Source organism: Rhinolophus ferrumequinum, chromosome 2, assembly GCF_004115265.2.
Source record: "Rhinolophus ferrumequinum isolate MPI-CBG mRhiFer1 chromosome 2, mRhiFer1_v1.p, whole genome shotgun sequence".
Lineage (NCBI taxonomy): Eukaryota > Metazoa > Chordata > Mammalia > Chiroptera > Rhinolophidae > Rhinolophus > Rhinolophus ferrumequinum.
This window is the reverse complement of record NC_046285.1, coordinates 21,194,914-21,213,655: the sequence shown is the minus strand read 5'-3', so window position 1 is coordinate 21,213,655 and position 18,742 is coordinate 21,194,914. Positions and strand designations below refer to the sequence as shown.

General features: G+C 31.4%; 1 protein-coding gene across 3 annotated transcripts in view; it reads right to left on the bottom strand.

Annotated features, from left to right (window-relative positions):
* The window catches only part of CADM2 (cell adhesion molecule 2), a 1,072,141-nt gene that overhangs the window by 8,249 nt on the left and 1,045,150 nt on the right, over nucleotides 1-18,742 (bottom strand). For all 3 annotated transcript variants that reach the window (XM_033131962.1, XM_033131946.1, XM_033131956.1), the window contains one exon: nucleotides 530-655. In XM_033131962.1, coding sequence (XP_032987853.1) covers nucleotides 530-655 — 126 coding nt within the window. The remainder of the gene's footprint in view (nucleotides 1-529; nucleotides 656-18,742) is intronic.

The following is an 18,742-nucleotide window of genomic DNA, read 5'->3' as shown; positions in this document are numbered from 1 at the left end:
ACCATGTGATCCAGACAGCTGTAGCAATCAGGATCCTTTGTTAAGATGTTGATAATGATCACATCACATGTGTCACCATTCATTTTGGTAAATCCATTTAAAAGTAGATTGTATCAATAGTTTGCTACCTAGCTCATTGCAAGAACACACAGATTTTCCGTACTAAATGGCCACATGTGTATCCATAAACCTACAAACAGAACATTGACTAAATGTTTAATGTTATAGTTGAATTTCAGTTCTAGAGATAAATTACGAACTAATTTCCTTTTTTTTTTTCTGAACCAGTGACTCACTCTGTGACCTTAGCAATTATTTTCCTAAGCCGATTTAACTTTAAAGTTGAATAAAATAATCAAGAATTACCTGAAATAATTTAGTATGAGTCTCTCTCTCTCTCTCTCTCTCTCTCTCTCTCTCTCTCTCTCTCTCTCTCTTTCTTGCATGTGCACACTAAGATATTTCATGGTGAAGCTAGCCTTTAGAATTTTTTGTCGGAGTTAAGAATACTTTATTAATTATAACCTACCTTTATGTCTTGCCAGATATCGACCGAGCAGAAATATAGAACACAGAGTGACAAATACAACTACGGCCACTATTCCTCCTATAAGAGCATGATCAGGTCCAGTCTGGCCAGCCAGAGCATTGGGGTCTAGAAAAGAGAAGAAAACATTGCTCAAGTTAGTGTGTCATTTGGTCATAGAGTTTATATATGCATTTGAAGGAGTTATTTCAAATGAGCACATTTCTATTAAAATAAATTGTCATCCATGTGTATCACACCAATCACCTAGTCAACGGATGTTCATTGTGTATCCATAATGGACAAGATAGTTGGGGATAGAATATTTGCCACATCAATCACTGTTGTTATTCAATTTACATTTTAAAAAGAGACTAGATAAACAAATACACATACATAATTTTTCATAGTTTTATGACTTTCCTTCCTCTTCTCCATCTGAAAATATGTGTGTGCACGTTTTAGTGTAAGGAACACAACTATACCATTTTAAAAATAAAATTATGTCATGGGAAAGGCTGGAACTAGAGATGATAAATTGGGATTTATCATTATACATATTATTTAAAGCTATGGATATTGATAAACTCGGGATGAGAGTGAGTCTAGATAGAGAGAAGGAAAGGTCTGAAAACTGAGCCCTGAAAAACTCCCGTACTTAAAGTCTAGGAAGAGGAACTGCTTACAGCCGAAGAGACTGAGCAGGAGAGAACAGGGAGGTAGGAAAGATCCTGGAGAGTACACTACTGTTGATATAAAAAAAAAAAAAAAAAAAAAAAAAAAAAATGCATTTTGAGGAGAAGAGGATGTTGTTAAAAACTGTGTTAAGTGTTATTGAGAGGAGGTGAAAAATGAATACTCAACATCTCAACATTGAGGATAAAGTACCTGTTGGACATGTAGTGTCAAAGGAAGTGGTTGGAAAAATATAGATTAATAATATACTTTTACATTCTGCCATTAGTAAGATATTACAGGAAAGACATGAGCCCAGTAAAATATAGCAAATTTTAAAGCAGAAATGGAAAAGATCAAAAAAAAGCCCAGACATTTGGGTCTTCAAAAGCTTGGAAAATCAATTACTTATAGAAGTCACATAGTAAGGGATAAAAGTGAGGGAAGTTTTGAGCAACAATATCCACCAGCCCTATAGCAAAGATCAGATTGCATGTACTGCCTACCCTCTCAAGCCTACTTGTAGATTGCCTCATAGCAGCTGCTTATATTCTAAGAGAGGGATTTAGAGGTGAAAAGTGAAGAAATAAGTGAGGCTTGGCAGTTATGCCTCCAAAAGGTCTTGGATTTTGGCTGTAGGTACATGAATATGACACATAGATTAGGAGTCTACTGTATTTTTTATAGAACTATTATGCCAAAGAAACATATGTCTAGATAGAAAGGAAAAAAAAAAAAAAAACAAACTTCAATCTGGACTCCCCCAAAATTAGTGAAAGAAACAAGTGGACTATAAAAGTTGTGCAGTCACCACAGAGGATATATTCCTGAACACTCACTTCAGATGCGGCCATGGAGTATGACTGACAAGGTTGAATTTCCCACAGGATAGAATTGGGGAAGTGAAAAGAAAAAAAACAAAAACGAACACAAGAGCATCCAGTTTCTGCAAGAACTACAATTATTGCTAAGGCACAGGGATGTTTTAACAAGAGTCTCATATGTTTCCATAATTGCTATGGATCAGTGACCACTCAGTGTCTGCCATTCTTCCTTTATTTCTAAATGAGAGCATTTGTAAAAAGGAGCGCTACTCCTGGCTCTGTTCTATCATTATACTTTGTGTATAAGTGGAGAAGATCATTGATAACTTGTCCTTTGGTTCATTTGTTCCTTATCTATGCATCCAGATATGAAGAAGAGGATTGCACATATCTATGGTCTTGGTCTTTGGGATGAATATATTTGCTTGGTGGGTCTTTAGGTTATCTCTTTGGAGGGGGAATGGCAGTGGTTTGTGTGAGGGAAACGAGAAGAAAAATATATTTGGTGATCAGAAGGGTATATTGGGGTACACATTTCTAGAATATATTAAACTTGTTCCCTTTTCTTTCAGTGTACAAGAGCTAAGCATTTTCCAGCATCACTTGCAGTTGAACGTAACCATGTGATTTGTGTTCTAGGCAATTGAAGGAAGGCCCAGCCAATAAATACTCCCACATGTAACCCCGTAGAGTGACTTCAGGAGACATAAGTTGAAATGAGAGAGATTCAATAATAAGTAAGGTTATGGGTCACTAAATCTTCACCTGGAAGAAAATTGCCTAAGGATACATGCATTAAACTGCTTGAAGGAGAAAAATAATTATTTTCAAAACACTGAGCATTAAAAAGTTCATCTATTACAGCAGCTATTGTTAGTTTAGCTTTCTATTATATATTACTTGTATTTTCTTTAATTTCTGGCATCGGCTGTAAATCTCAAAACAAAACAAAACAAAACAGAAAGAGCAAAACATAAACATGGCCATGCCTCTAAATTCCTTGTTCCTATTCCTTGCTTAGATACTTTAGAAATCAGTTTCAAATCCCACCTCTTGCTCAAGTCCCCAATTATACTGTGTTTCCCCGAAAATAAGACCTAACCGGAAAACAAGCCCTAGCATGATTTTTCAGGACGACATACCCTGAACATAAGCCCTAATGTGTCTTTTGCAGCAAAACTTAATATAAGACCTGGTCTTATTTTCAGGGAAACACGGTATCCATTTTATTTGCTGAATATCTCTTAGAACTGAGCATTCTTTTGGGGAACTGAGAAGTCATTCTTCTTTACACATCTCTGTACATTTCTTATTTCCTGAAGGTAAATTCTGGTAAGTGGTATTGCTGGGTTAAATGGTATAAAAACTCATTTGGTAAATATTGCCAAATTATATTGCAGAAAGATTGTACAGATTCACTCTGTACCAACTGTGACTTTTTTCCCATATAGTACTCACATCAGATACTATAATTTTAAAAAATTGTCAATATAATATTGAAAAGTATTAAGTAGTTTGTGTTTATTAAATTATAAGTTAACATAAATGTGCCTAAATACTTTGTCCATATTAATTCATTAATTTTGAAATGTTTGTTCATGCAGTGTTACCATTTTTTCCATTCAAATTTCTGTTTTAACAGCTCTCTCCATAAAAAAGATGAACATTTTTAGCAATTTCTTTTTATTTATTCTTCATTTGTGGTCTTTTCAGCCATAGAGAAATCTTACAAGTCTATGTAATCAAATTTTTGTGTTATGTTTGACTTGTGAGTCATAATTTCAGATGCTTTTGGCATGATAAGATTATATACATATAGATTTATGTTGTCATCTCACACTTATATAATCATCTTTTATTCCATCTGAAATGTATCTTGGTCTATAATTTCAGACTAATGTATAAAATATAACTTTAATTCTGATTTGACAGTTGGCCTACATCATTGTTTTCATAACTAATTTTTGTCACCATAAACTAAATGCCTACATATTTTTTATGTTTCTGCATTTTCTAGTCCATTCTATGTGAGGGATTTGTGTATGCAATTCTACATTAGTATTGTAGTTTTAAAAATCATTTTAATGCTTTGGCGGATTAGTCTTAAATCAGTTTCAGAATAAGTTTGCAAGAAACAATATCATAAATTGTTTATTGGAATTTTTACTAATTTATACATAGATTTTTTTTTTATGCAGTGCATTTTCCATGAGCATAGCATGACTCTTCCATTATCCAAATCTTTAATGTCTTTGTGTAGTAAGTTGTGTAGTTATTGGATATATGACCGCATGTTTTCATTGATGTTATTTCCCTTTTCTAAACAACATTTTAAATATTTAATATTTTGAAACATTTTAATATTGTCTTAAAAATGTATTTCTTATTAAACTGTATTTCTTCTTTCTTTTGTTTATTTCCACTCTTTTGTGTCCATTCATACTTTATTTTCTTTACTTTATCGTCCATTTCATACTTTATAATACTAGACAATACTATGTCTAGTATTTGTTAAGATTGTATTTGTCATTTTTATTTCTTGACCATCAGACTTAATTTTCCTACTAATTTAACTAGGGTTTTAATTATTCTCTTAAGGTTTTTCTTTCTATTATTGAGACAAATATTATATTTTCTTTTTTAGTACTGCACTAGTTAGTGTTTTGTGGACAATGTCAACAGTATCCTGATGTTGATGATCTCAGAATTGCATCAAAACTCTAAATAGGCTAGCCACAATCCTCCTTTGGACAGTGTCTCTTTATTCACCTCAATATCTAGAGTTACTTTTGTACTTCCTATTTATCTAAAATTTGATAGTAAAGATATCATCCCATGATGTGTGTAGCACATCTTGTCAAAAGAAAATGTCATGAGAGGAACATCCTTGAGCCTTGAATATATAAGTATTATTTTGTAGCAACTAAACACTCAACTGGCTAAAGAATCTCTAATTTTCATTTTTTTGACTTAATAATTCAGAACAGTTTGTCAGTATCTTGACTATTTGTTTTGCCCCCCAACCAAATAAATCTGATATTCAGGGTTTTGTTCTCCATTCTTTTTTTAGTGACCTGTTTTTCTGCATGATTGCTATCAGATTTCAATTTTTCTTCCACTATATTTTGATATTTTATCCAAGTTATTATTATAATTATTTTCATTTTGGCTCTAGTCTGAATTTTGCTTCATTTGCAAACATTTTTTTAAATTAATATCAGATTAGTTGATTTACTTTTGACTTATGAATTTTTTTTTTTCTACTCTACTTTTAACAGTTATTATTTCTATTTTGTTCCTTGGAAAATCCAATTATGCTCTGGTAGAAAATCCATATTTTATACCCTTCCTTCTATCCCATTTTTATAACAATTTTAGTAATTTACATTTTGTTGTAGTTATATTTTCAATGTTTAAATTTTGTTTAGTTGATTTCATTTTATGTCATTTCTTATTTCTTCCCAAAAAAATTTGTTATCTATTGTGACTTTGGTTTAACTACACTCTCTATTTAACAGCACCTTGTCCTTAGATGTTTTAAACAGTTTCATAATACTGCAATAAAAAGTAGTGGCTTTTTATTATTTTCTTCACTTTAGTATAATATAATTCCATTTAAACATCTGGGAAAATGTTTTTCCTTGGTGTGTATGCATACACTCTTTCACTTCTTTTACTGCAAATATTTTTCATTTGATACAAATTGAAAATTTTATTTTGTTAAAAAAAGCTTTGCGTTTTCTTTACTTATTTTCATTCTTATTATTCGGTGTGATTATTTTGATGTTTTCAAAGATTCTCTGTTCTGATACTGGTGTTTATTCCTGCTCAGCTGTAATGCTACAGATCAATCCACATGCAAAAACTATCTTTGTGACTAAAATATGGATGATGTGACATCTATACATAGTGGACAGACTGGAGAAACAGCCTTTGGATGCAAATCATTATTGATGAGAAATTTCATTGATTTATTTCATGTACTTTTGTCTGTAATGTTCATAATAGAGTCTCAGATAGCCCCTTTTTGTGCATTAAGAAAATTTGATCTGTTAGAATTTGTTTGAGATCAATTCACTTTATTTCAGATACATTTCTAGATATATAATGACTTTCAGAGAAAATAATCTTATTAACACATATATTTAAAAAAAAAAAACTAACATTGTTGATTATGCTTTTTATTCCCCCCCATAACTGTTAGAACTAAAAGTCTGTCCTTCATTTCTATTTTTAGCAATTAAAACAAGTGATTAAGATTGAGAATCAGATAAGTATCATCTGAACAATGCAGAGATAATACATAATTTAAATGTCTAAGGTCCAGTGGGAATCTCTCGTATATCCTTTGTCTCATCCCTCTCTTACTGTCATAGCAATAAAAAGGATAAGTACAACCTTCTGAAGTTTCTTTACAGATAGCTGAGTCTACATTTTTATTCAGATAAATACATCATGTATCTTTAAAGACTATTATTTATTCTCAAACATTAGCCCACGATTTTCAGGAGTTAGCCTGTTAACACTGGAGTGAATAAATTCCAATTGATTTTGTAATATATTAGCAGTGTCTTTTACTTAACAATGCACAAAACACAAACAGTATTATAGAATTAAATCTTTCTGAGCTTAAATTAATATCCTTCAGTCAGGATTATTGAACTCTTAACAAACGACTCCAAAGAGAAAAAAATACATCAAATAACAATATTTACGATTAGTAATTTCTAATATTTATAAGAGTTATAAATAGGCTAATAAACAGGCTAATCTTAAAGTATAATTTTATTTAAATTTTTAATATGGAGAAATCCTAAATTACATAAATCTACCTCTGAAATCTGCTGGGGATATCTATCATCAAGTATCTGGTCTGTCATTTTTTCCCCCCTTAAAATAAGAAGTACGAATTCTAAAGAAAGAAGATCTGACTTTCTAAGATCAAAGCATGCAGAAATTGTAAATGTTACATAGTTTTTAATTCAAGTATTAGAATTGTTTTACAATAAATATTTTTATTAAGTTACTATATCTGATTTCCAGTTTGAATAAAATAGTAAGCAAGAATGAATTTAAAATCATTGTATGCAAATATTTTGAAATTAAGTTCCAAGGCCATTTTAAAATAAATAATTATCATCATATATTTAAATAACTACATTTTCAAAGCCAAATTTGGATTAATAATTTTCTGAAAAAATGATAAATGTATGCTTGAGACCTATATAATTTTACTAACCAATGTCACCCTAATAAATTTAATAAAAAACTACCTAATAAAATGATAAAACTCTAAGGACATGGATTATAACAGGCATATTAATTCACTTATTTGTGAGTTTGATGAAAACCTGTTTTCTTACTAAAATCTAAAGAAACTGTCTACAAAGTAGTTTAAATGTCAGGGTTCAGACTATGGGCTTATTATCAATAGTTTTATCAATTTAGAAAAAATATGGAGTAGTGAAATAAATAGTAGATTAGAAACTTGCTATTACATCCTTAGGTTAAAGTTAAGTTGACAGAAATCTTTGATAAATCTGGGGATATAATTCAGTGACAATATTGAAAAATAGAAAAGGAAAAGCTGGAATGAATAGAAGAATTAGTGAAGAGAAGCAAATGTCACTCATGCAAAAATCACCAAATATGGTTTTCTAGTAACAACCATCAGAGTTATGGAAAAAGAGTTAATGAATCAAGAGCAGAACAGAATAAATTTGGACCAAATATGATATGCATACTGGAGTGTATAAGAGCCACTGCAACAATAAAACCACTTATACTGATAGTCCTTACCCAGTTTCGAGTTCATGGTTTTTGTTTCCTTTTTTTGGAAGTGATTGAAAATTCTTGGAGAAAATTCAGTTTAACAATAAAATGCTTAAAAAATATGAAATGAAACTCAGACAAACAAATGTATAACTGGGATTATCACCTTTAGAAATAGAGATTTTTCAAGTTTAGTTTCCCTATATAAGTGATTCTGCAGCACAATCAAGTGATATTTAGCATTTCTAGATAACATCCTATCTCTTTGCTGGGAATGTACTTGCACAGCATATTTAAGACTTTAGAAAGCAGAATTGTCTTTTTTAAAAAAAACTGCTGTGGACTAAAGTATGTCCCCCTCAAAATCCATATGTTGAAGCCCTAACCCCTAATGTGATGGTATTCGAAGATGAGACTTTTGAGAGAAAACTAGATTTAAATGAGGTAATGTTGGCATAGCCTTCATGATGAGTTTAGTACCTTATGAGAAAAAAAAATATCAGAAAGCTCTCTCTCTCTCTCTCTCTCTCTCTCTCTCTCTCTCTCTCTCTCTCTCTTCCCCATGTGAGGACATAGCTTAAAGGTAGCTGTCTGCAGGACAGGACGAGGGTTTTCATCAGAACCTGACCATGCTGGTATGGTCATCTTGGTCTTCTAACCTCCAGAACCGAGAGAAATAGTAAATTTCTATTGTTTAGGTCACTCAGTCTATTGTATTTTGCAGCCTGAGCTGACTAATACAGAAACTACAGAATGATCTTTTTAATGTATTGTCTCACTTGAGTTATGTGAAAATTTAAGGCAATGGAAAATAGATTTTGGGACGTGAATAATCCATACTCATCCCCAGCCAATGATCTGTAGACAAATAGAACACCCGAGACTGCACAGATGAATTCCTTTTAGTGAGTACCTGTAATTGAGTTGTGCATTGTTTGAGGTGCTGTAGTGAGTTACACTGCAAACCCCTGGCCTCCATCTACCCACACACCAGTGTTTCATAGTAGTTAAGATGTAATGATTGATGTCAAGAGCATCCGATGAAATCAGCCTTGGGGTGAAACTATGTTGTGCTACTTAGGCAAATAGAAGGAAACAGTAGAATGAAGCAGAAAGGACAGTGTAAGTTGTTAAAATGGAAGAAATTGCTCACAAAATCCTGGGTTTAAAAATTGTTTACACCAAATCTTAAACCATTTAGTGCTATCAGTTTCACTTTGGGCAAGTTTCTTCACCTTCTCACCTTTACATTGGGACTACTTCATATTTCTCACGGTAGTAAAAGACTAAATGTGTTACTGTACAAAAAGGGCTTAGAAGAATACGCAACACAATGTAATGTAAGCATTGTGTAAATGTTAGTTATATGGGGGAGAAAGATGGAAAGTACAAACTGCTGTGCAGAAAATTATAGGTTCCTTTTTAAGTTTTTCAAAGACTCGGTCAGAACGTTATGTGGTAACTGTGGACCATTCTAAGTGCCTTAGTATTTGAGAGATGGGAGGAAATTTTACAAAGAAAGATTCATATAACATGAGATTGCATAAAATTAATCTGGTGGGAGTCTGATGGATGAGGATTAAATTAGAAAAATTTATTGTGTATTTAAATAGTGCCAGCTTCTGTATTATAAATTGCTTATTTTATTCAAGGCGTGTAAAGTATTGACTCAAAAACCTTAGTTGTTATTAATATAAAGATTGATAATTTCTGATAAACAACTTGTCCAAGCAAGTTTTTGAAATCATTTTTGAAAAGCTTTAAAAATAATTATGAAAGTCAGTCTTTAGGATATGTCAGATGATTCCTATTTGGAGAATAAGAGTTTGTTGAGGTAATTTCTAGTGATTAATCTTTTCCCCTAATTGTATTATCTTTTCTTCTACCATGAAGACAAACTCAATGCCCATCTGTGCTAAATGACGCCCTGCTCATGCTATGTCTTCATCCTGTAAGACTTTCTTCTTTACCTCTGTGTATGCGAAGTGCAAGCAACAGTGATCAGTCTCTGCATGTCATTTAACCCTGAATTACTTCAGTCAGAAGATTTTTCTCTTGAATTAATTCACTCGCTTTAGTTTTAGTTTCCCCTACAGATATAAGTTTTTGTGAACACAAAAGCTGTGTCCTATACTTGTGGTAGAGCTGTAGCAGCCCTTTTACTCAGTTCTTAGAACCAAGCAAATTGAGTGAGTGAATAGAAGATATTTACTTTTATACTGAATTCCAGAGAGAACTTGGAAATTTAGATACCAATTTGCTGTGCTAAGCAATGGATTGCCGCTCCTTTATGGTATTAAATTATGTGTTTAAATATAATCAGACTGCCCCTATCTAAATATTTTAGAAATTAGTGCTAAGTAAAAAGGACTCATCCAGATTTGTAATTAATGCTTTAGATATTTTGATTCTAACATTACATTTGAGTTTTTTCTATGTACTTACGAGCCTCCTTTTTTTTTCTCTTTAAATAGAATAATGCTTCAGAAAGACGGTCACTATAGTAAAACATTAGAAATAGTTATACATAATTTATGGAGAAAAAAATACTATTCTTTGGCAGTATATGACGTTAGTATAGTCCCTAGAGAGAAATACATCACAGCATTCACTTAAGGGTCATCTATTATCTTCTTATTTTTTGGACGATTTCTGTTTCTCACAAAAATACTTAAGAATAATCTCTAAAGGGTAGAAAACATGAAAATATATTGTTCTTTGTGTGTGTACAGTGATTTACGCATAATTTCAACTATAAACAATGTGTACAGGGACTTTAAATCTATGGGTTCTAAATTAAGGTTACGTCATACAACAGGTTTTTAATAATAGGAGGAAAGAATCTCAGCAAGCACAACACTTAGCCTTTCCTCTCAAAAGTGTGTTTATTGTACCCTACATTTGTTTCCACATCAAGCTGATAAGCAACAAAGGCCACCATAAGTTTCTATGTATAATAGCACATAGACTTCCTAGTCAGAGATTTTGACAATAATTATAAAATCACTGTTCTGTTTATTTGTTTTGTTTTGAATTTAGTGTCTCAAGGTTGTTTAACTTAGAGAGATAATCAATTTATAAAACGTTCCAGCGAGTGTAGAGTGATTGTCAGAGATACAAAAGTGAAGTGATGTTGCATCTCATACTAATTTCATGCCCTGGGCTACAGATTCCTTCTGAGAATTGTCCCCTCTCAAGATCTGTTTATGTTTTTCATGACTCATAGGTTTTCTAATTATATTACAATTGATTTTATGAACTTGTATTATAAATAAAATGTGCTGGGCCCAAAGAAAAAATGATAACAAACGTTCTTATTTTGGGGTAAAGTAAGTTCTAGCATAATTCTCTCCATGTCACTGCTCTTTCTCTGGTGAACTCAAGATAGTTTTTCCTTGACTACTTCAAATGAGGACATTTTTCAGCTCTGAGGAAGTTTAACAATCGAGAAAGGACTCTCAACAAGCAGAGTGGGGTATCTGTTAGGACCAAGAACCCTTCACAAAATGTTTAATCTCCTTTAGCACCAAAAGAAGGGGAGGACCTGCTAGAAGGAGATTACCTGTGTGATAACAGGAGGAAGGTGAAGGATATTAGTGGTTTTTAAGGTTATCTATGTGACCAAAGGAAATCAAGGCACATTTTTGAGTTAGCATGGGGTTATTTGCTGTTTGGAAAAGTCAGTTAAATTATTTATTAGGCATACGTCATAGAGTATAATTTTCCTGCATTAAACAGTAGTCTCTCTAGTATCAGAAAATATCTGAAATAATATCACACTCAGAACTGTTAAGACCCAAGTACTAGTTTTGGTTTGACCTTCTTAGAGTTTCAGTTTTGTACATTTGTAAATAAGGAGATATGTCTTCCTCAACAAAAGTTATTGTTGAAATCAGTTTATTTGGAATCTGTGCACATAAGTCACATCTAATAGGTACTCAAAGAATATAATGTGAATCAAATAATGAGCTGTTTAAGGCTAGAGACTGTAAAAACAAACTTGTGTTTTGTAGTTTTTTGGTTATTTTCATGAACAATATACTCAAATTTACTCTACAGTGTGCAATTTCGTTTACATTTATGTGAGCTGTAGAAGCTGCTATTTTTTAATTTTTTTTTTTTTTATTTTGTTGCCTCATGTCTTTCTAACTAGGAACTGTTCTACCTTCAGTGTCAACAATACCTAAATCTACCAGGCACATCACTGGTCTCAGCCTACACACATAAAATGAATAAATGGGAACCACCATTAAAAAGGGAAGACAAATGACTAGTATATGACATTGCCATATGCCTATTTTGGCAATGTGCTCAGTGGAAATCTAAAAAAGATGAATTAAAGTATTTTTAAGCAGACTAGAGGTTACATAAATCACATGCAATGATTTCTGCAGGAGAGTGAAATCTAGATTTAAGTACATTTCTTTTTAAACTAAACCTAAAAAAAAGATGACCTGATAATAATTAAATTAAACATACTTTTAGAGGAAACAACAATAATAGGACAGATGTATGTTCAAAATACTTAGAAAACATAAAGAATAAATGTTTGACAATTAGAATGTTTATAACACTCAACATCATAATAAAAAGTTTAGTCTGTACCAATTGTTTATGATGTCTGTCCATATGCAGAGATGATTGTGATGAAGAATAAACATTTTAAATCACCTGTAGAAACACGTTTATTTTTTACTGGCCAATACACTAACAACACAATATCATTGCTGCTAAAATTATTTCCCTTTATAAACCAGTCAGTTCTAAAATGTATACTAATATCACTAGTCAATTCAGTCAAACAAATTGCATTGTATTATTATTTTTGAATTGATTATTCTGGTGATAATTATAATAGTCATATTGTCTGTGTTTATATATGTTTTTTAAAGTACTATGAATGGTCATTGAACCAGTTCCCAGTTACGATAATAAATGTATTCAGAAAAAAATATAAAATACATGTTCTTTGTATACACGATTTAGGAGAGACTGTCACATACTAGTGGGAAAGGCTTGTGAATGTTTTCAATATTAAAATCTTAAGCTTACTGAAATCTAACCTTGTTATTTTTCATATACCGAATTATGTTCAAATAAACACTAAATCTCTCCTATCTTGTCCTTACTGGTGCTTTATGCACTAGCTGTGTGACCAACATGTAACTTAACCTCTCTGTTTCAGTTTCCATGTATAAAACACAGGATATATAATAATATGACTCACATAGAACTTTTGTGTGGATCAGATGTGGTGATACGTATAAAGGTCTTATTATAACACTTGTCCCATAAAAGATAATAATAATGATTAATATTTATTAAAAGCTCTATTCTTATCACTTTATTAAATTGTTTAAGTAAGTGTTATTTCATTGTATCCATAAGTCAATCTTACAACATAGTTACTATTTTCATACCAACTTTAGTAGATTTTAGAATAAATATTTACTAAATGCTTTTATCGTTCGTTATGACTTAGGTACCAAGCTCCAAACTGAAAACGGAACCCAATGTAAACTGAATTAGACTTGTATGGAAGTATTTTCATTGGAGGAAATGTGCTATTAAAAGGATATGTCAGAAGTAATATGTATTAAAAAGTACCTGGATGTCTGAACAGGAATATGCATGTGAACAACCTGAACAACTTTTCCAGGTTTCAGAAAAGGTTTCTTTCCAGAGATTCTTTGCTCTCTCTATTTTGTGTTCTTTCCTGAGACCATTCCATGAGGATATTGGAAGAGAAGAGTCAAAGACCAAGTGTCCCTGAGTTTCCTCCTTACTTCATAATCCAGAACTTATTTTCCAAAATGGCCAAAGCTGTAAATGGTGGCTAGACTTGGCAAGTTTACAAATAAATGTATTTAGACCCAAAACAAAGGTAATGTAGAAAATATGTTTAGAGTTCAAACTATTTATTTAAAAGAAAAATTCAGTCTTCTAATTTAATTAATAAAAATGCATTACCTATCTCAAATATTATCAAATGGAAATCAATTCAGATGTCACTTATTATTCTTGAATCAATTGAGTAGATTTATGTACCCAACTATAGAGAAAAAACCTTGAAAGAAGCCTGTATCAAATTTAGTGATTTTTTTTTCTAACATTAATTCTGAGGAAAATATTAGTGTAAAACTACAGAGTAGTTAACTCTTAAAGATCTGGCTCCATTGTACATAATTTGCATACTTAATATCTGTCAAGAACTAATGATGCTATATCCTCAGCATCATTAATAATTTAATGATTAGATAGTTAGCTTGCAGATCTAGACACTGAATAGGACAGAAGTAGTTGTGTGCATATCTGTGAGTATAAAATAAACTCCATTTTCTCCGAAATAAATAAAAATAAAGTTTTCACAAAACATACCATGCTTAAGTTATGACAATACTTTCAATTTGAACATACATAAAATTTACATATTTCATAAATTACTGGATTATGTTTTTCTTTTTTTAATTTAAAATTAACTAACTAAGCCTGTAACAAATTATTCAGAGGAAATTGACTTAAATATTAATGAGTGGTAGATATGCCTATAAAATAATTCTTCTCTTACAAGTTAATATAAAGTGTGATTATATGTAAAATTTTGTCCTACATCATTGTTAAAAAGAACTGGGCCTAAATTCCTGTTTTCTGTAAAACATAACTATTCATTTTAACAATTATTACATAGAACTTTGTAGTCCAAGCATAAGAAAGAAAAGACCTTACTCAAAGCTCTGAGGTTCATTCACTAAGGTCATTTAAACTAAATTGAAGAAAAATTTAAATGGCAACATTACAATGCCTGTACTCTATATTCTAAACTACGTCTTATGATCAAAAAATAGATTTCTAAAACTTTTCTGAAGCGCTAATACCTAAGAAAATTCTAGAACTTTAATGAAAGAGCCTTATATCTTTCCTTTACTTAAGCAATACACATACAATTTAGAGGAAGAGACAATGTCCTTCACAGAGATCATTAAATATATAACGTAAATAAATCATAATCTAATTGTTACTAAAAACCTAATGTAGTCATAATCAGTCTTGCAAGTTTAGCATAATTAGTTAATTTCTATTTCTATAATAAATGGACTGTTATTTAGCTCCCTTCTTTCCCTGTCTCCTACCTACACATAAAATAACCTTTTCTGCATTCTTTCTTACTGTATTTCCCCGAAAATAAGACCTAGCCAGACAATCAGCTCTAATGCATCTTTTGGAGCAAACATTAATATAAGACCCAGTCTTATTTTACTATAATATAAGACCACGTTTTATATAATAATATAATATAATACCGGGTCTCACATTAATTTTTGCTCCAAAAGATGCATTACAGCTGATTATCGGCTACTTCTTCTTTTTGGGGAAACACAGTAGAATCTGTTATTCACCAAGAGTTCAAATTTTCTTCCCAGGTAAAACATCAATAACAAAAAAACCTAAGTTATTTTCTCCAGGTCATATTGTGAAGCTACAGCTTAGCACCAGGATAAATGTTAATATCTACTTCTTCATTTTTTAAATTAAAAAATAAAACACAATCCATTAATTTATGAAATGTGCAAATTTTATGCATGCGTAAATTAAAATCTTTGTTCACTGACTCATAACTATTTTTTAAACTTTATATATAAAAGGAATTTTAAGTACTATATTACTTGTGAGGTTGTCTGTTGTATGTATAAAACAGATAAAAAGAAAAAAAGTCCTAAAACACTTCACCAAAGAATTAAAAAAACTTGCCTTTTTTAAGAAAAAAAAACTCACTATAAAATATGACAATAAATGAATTATAATCTCTATTAAATTTTCTCTTATAGGCAGAGAGATTCAACCAAGTGTGAACTGAGTGAGCCTGACCAGTTTACTTTACTTTTACTGAGACTTTGGTTCACTCTTTTGTAAAATATAGTCTTTACTGATGATTTGTCTTATGGAATTGTTGTTCAGGTGAAATGGAATTTGATATGGAAAATTCTTAGCATGGTGCCCAGTACAAAGTAGATAGTCAATACGTGTTATTCTTGTTTATACAACTGATACTTTTCAAGATCTACCCTGATTTTAGATAATAGTAGAGATATCAATAGAAATAAAGAGATCACCAAACTTAAAAACGTTCTCAACTGAGACATGAGATAGCCAGAAGATAGCTTTAGTTTATACCACATTGGCTTAAAGTGAAAAAACAAACAAACACAATTATTGATAGAATGATTTTATATTTTTAAATTAGCTTTCTAATTAAAATAAAAATCCTCTACAAGTTTACTAGGTAGGACAACAGTAATAGCTATTAATAAAGTTTTGATTAAGAAATAAAAATTTTAAGTCATTTCAGAATAAGCATTTATTTCTCGTTAGTTATGCCATCCTATAGTAATAGAAACTTATTATTTCTCTTTTTGCAGTTATGGTCTAATTTATGGATTTCAAAGTCTTAATTACATTTTCCCTTGGAAAACGTCAACAATAGATCAGAAAATGCTATATATTTTGTGAACACTCTTGGAAGGCTGTGTGTGTTTGTATTTCTGTTTTTAAATTCTTTTTCTGACTTTGGAAATAAAATGACATAATCATAATACAAATTTCCAAGTGTTCAAGAAATATGTAAAATTAAGTTGAAGTCTCCCATTACCCCATCCTTCCAGTGATAACCTTTATCAATTTTAACAGATACATTTTTCAATGTTTTTTATACCTATTAGCATGGTTCAGCTTTGCTTATTCATTATTTAGTACTCTATAGAAATACTGAAGTAGAATAGTTATGATTTACTCATCCAATATTAAATAAAATTTTGTTATTCAACATTTTATTAACTGGAATATTGTGAGAGGTGGGCTTTGTGATATCCTCCTTTTTCTATTAATAATCCAAGAAAAATCTCATTCTCTTCCACTAAATTTAAATGTAGGCGATATCCAGGATCCTGGGTTAGGGACTAGAAATATGGGAGTGTTTCACTTCAATGTGCCCTTGTTGGTGTTTTGTTTAATTTTATTTTTTGAGACATTGGCCATATAATTTATATTGCACATTATGCACTAACCCCTCATTGGATAGAGACCAGCTGGAATAACATAAGTGAACAAGAGAATAAGCAATATTTTGGACTGATAAGAGTCCCTTTCTCCTTTTACATAGGTTAACAAAGCTTTTACTTTATCTTACTTCCTTGAAGTACAATATGATTTGTAGCAATACTCTAGTCTAGGCAGTGATAGATGTGAATTCTACCCAGAGGGTCATGACTACATTAGTTTGCAAGTGACAAACTCATTTCCTGACTTCTCTTGAGACACTAATAAGGCCTTGAATCAAAGGTCCAGTGTAATTACCATGTGTATTTCAGATTAAATAAATGTGATAAAAGCTTCCATCTGGCTGTTGATCAAACATGAGGGGAGATGCTGATTTCCAGTGACATATTGCAATATGTCTATTGTAACAGTCCCTGATGTCTTTCTGTAAATTACTTACATTTGAGATTACTTGACTTAGGCAGACAGAAATATTACTCACTTCTTAAGTGCTGCCCAATGGGAATTTGTGAGATGGAGTCTAATGTTATACTTGTTAAGGAAGACATTAGGAAATAATGGAGCCATGTTTATTTTACTAAATGACAATTGTGCGCAAACTGTTTGAAAAGGCAAACTCAATTTCATAACAGCTGGAAACGTGTTCTTGATGACGGAATACAACCATAATACTTGGTTGTATTACACAATGTCCACAATTTGATAAATGGATTCAATCAGGATATTTACTTTAGCAAACAACATTGAGAGCTAAACTCTCAATTTTGAGTTGAAAATTTCACAGATGTTGTGTCAGTCACTGTTATCATCAACATATTTATGTTTTAAAGGAAAAAAAATAACTAACACATTGGCTTCTAATTAAAATACTGGTAAACAGAAGGAATGGTAAGATAACTTCTTTGGGAGGTTGTTTTGAAGTAAAGTAAAAGTAAATCCAATCAAACCACTGTCATTTGCCTGAGAGGAAAAACACACAGTCCATTTGTAGCTCTTATGCTAATGTAAAAGGCTCCAGGGATAGTGTAGGACTCAGGATTGCTCAATCTTGGCACTAGGCACATTTTTTGAACTGATCATTTTTTTGTTGTTGTTGTGAGGCACTGTCCTATGCATTATAGAATGTTTAGCAGCATTCCTGGCTTCTATCCAACAGACACATTTCCTCCCAAGTGGTTACAACAAAAAAAAGTTCCTAGACATTGCCAAATATTCCCTAGGGGGCGAAATCTCAGGTGGCTGAGAACCAATCATCTGCGTAAATTTGCTTAATAGAAGAAGAAGGTCTACAGAGGATAAGAAAAAAATACGATAAATTATCCACTATTAAGACCCTTGACAATGTATATAGAAAGGCTTACATAGCTACTACATATTTTAACAATAAATGATCATAATTAAAAATACTAAATTTTAGAAAAATGCTTATACATGGTTAGAGGTAAACAAAATACAGAGGGTGCCAAAAATGTATACACATTTTAAGAAAGGAAAATTGTATTAAAATTGTAATACTCAATATATACAGATAATAAAAGATGAATACAAGTCACGTTTGACTTCTGCAATTACAAGAAGTGCTCAAAGAGGTTACCATCAGGGTCCAGAAACTTCTGATTACAGTGAACTACTGCTTGAGCAACGTGGACCAAAGTGACCACTTGCGTATATACATTTTTTGGCACCCCCGGTAGTTAATTATGATGCATATAGGAAAGCTAAAGGAGAATAAAAACTACATCATCGAGTTTAACTAGGTATATAAAACATAGAATGTGTTGGTATAAAGCTGGTTTTAAATTTTAAAAATATAATGGTCCTTAATAAGTATTTATTGAGCTAAACTGAATTGCATTCTATGCACTAGATTGAACTTTGAGGAAGAAAATGA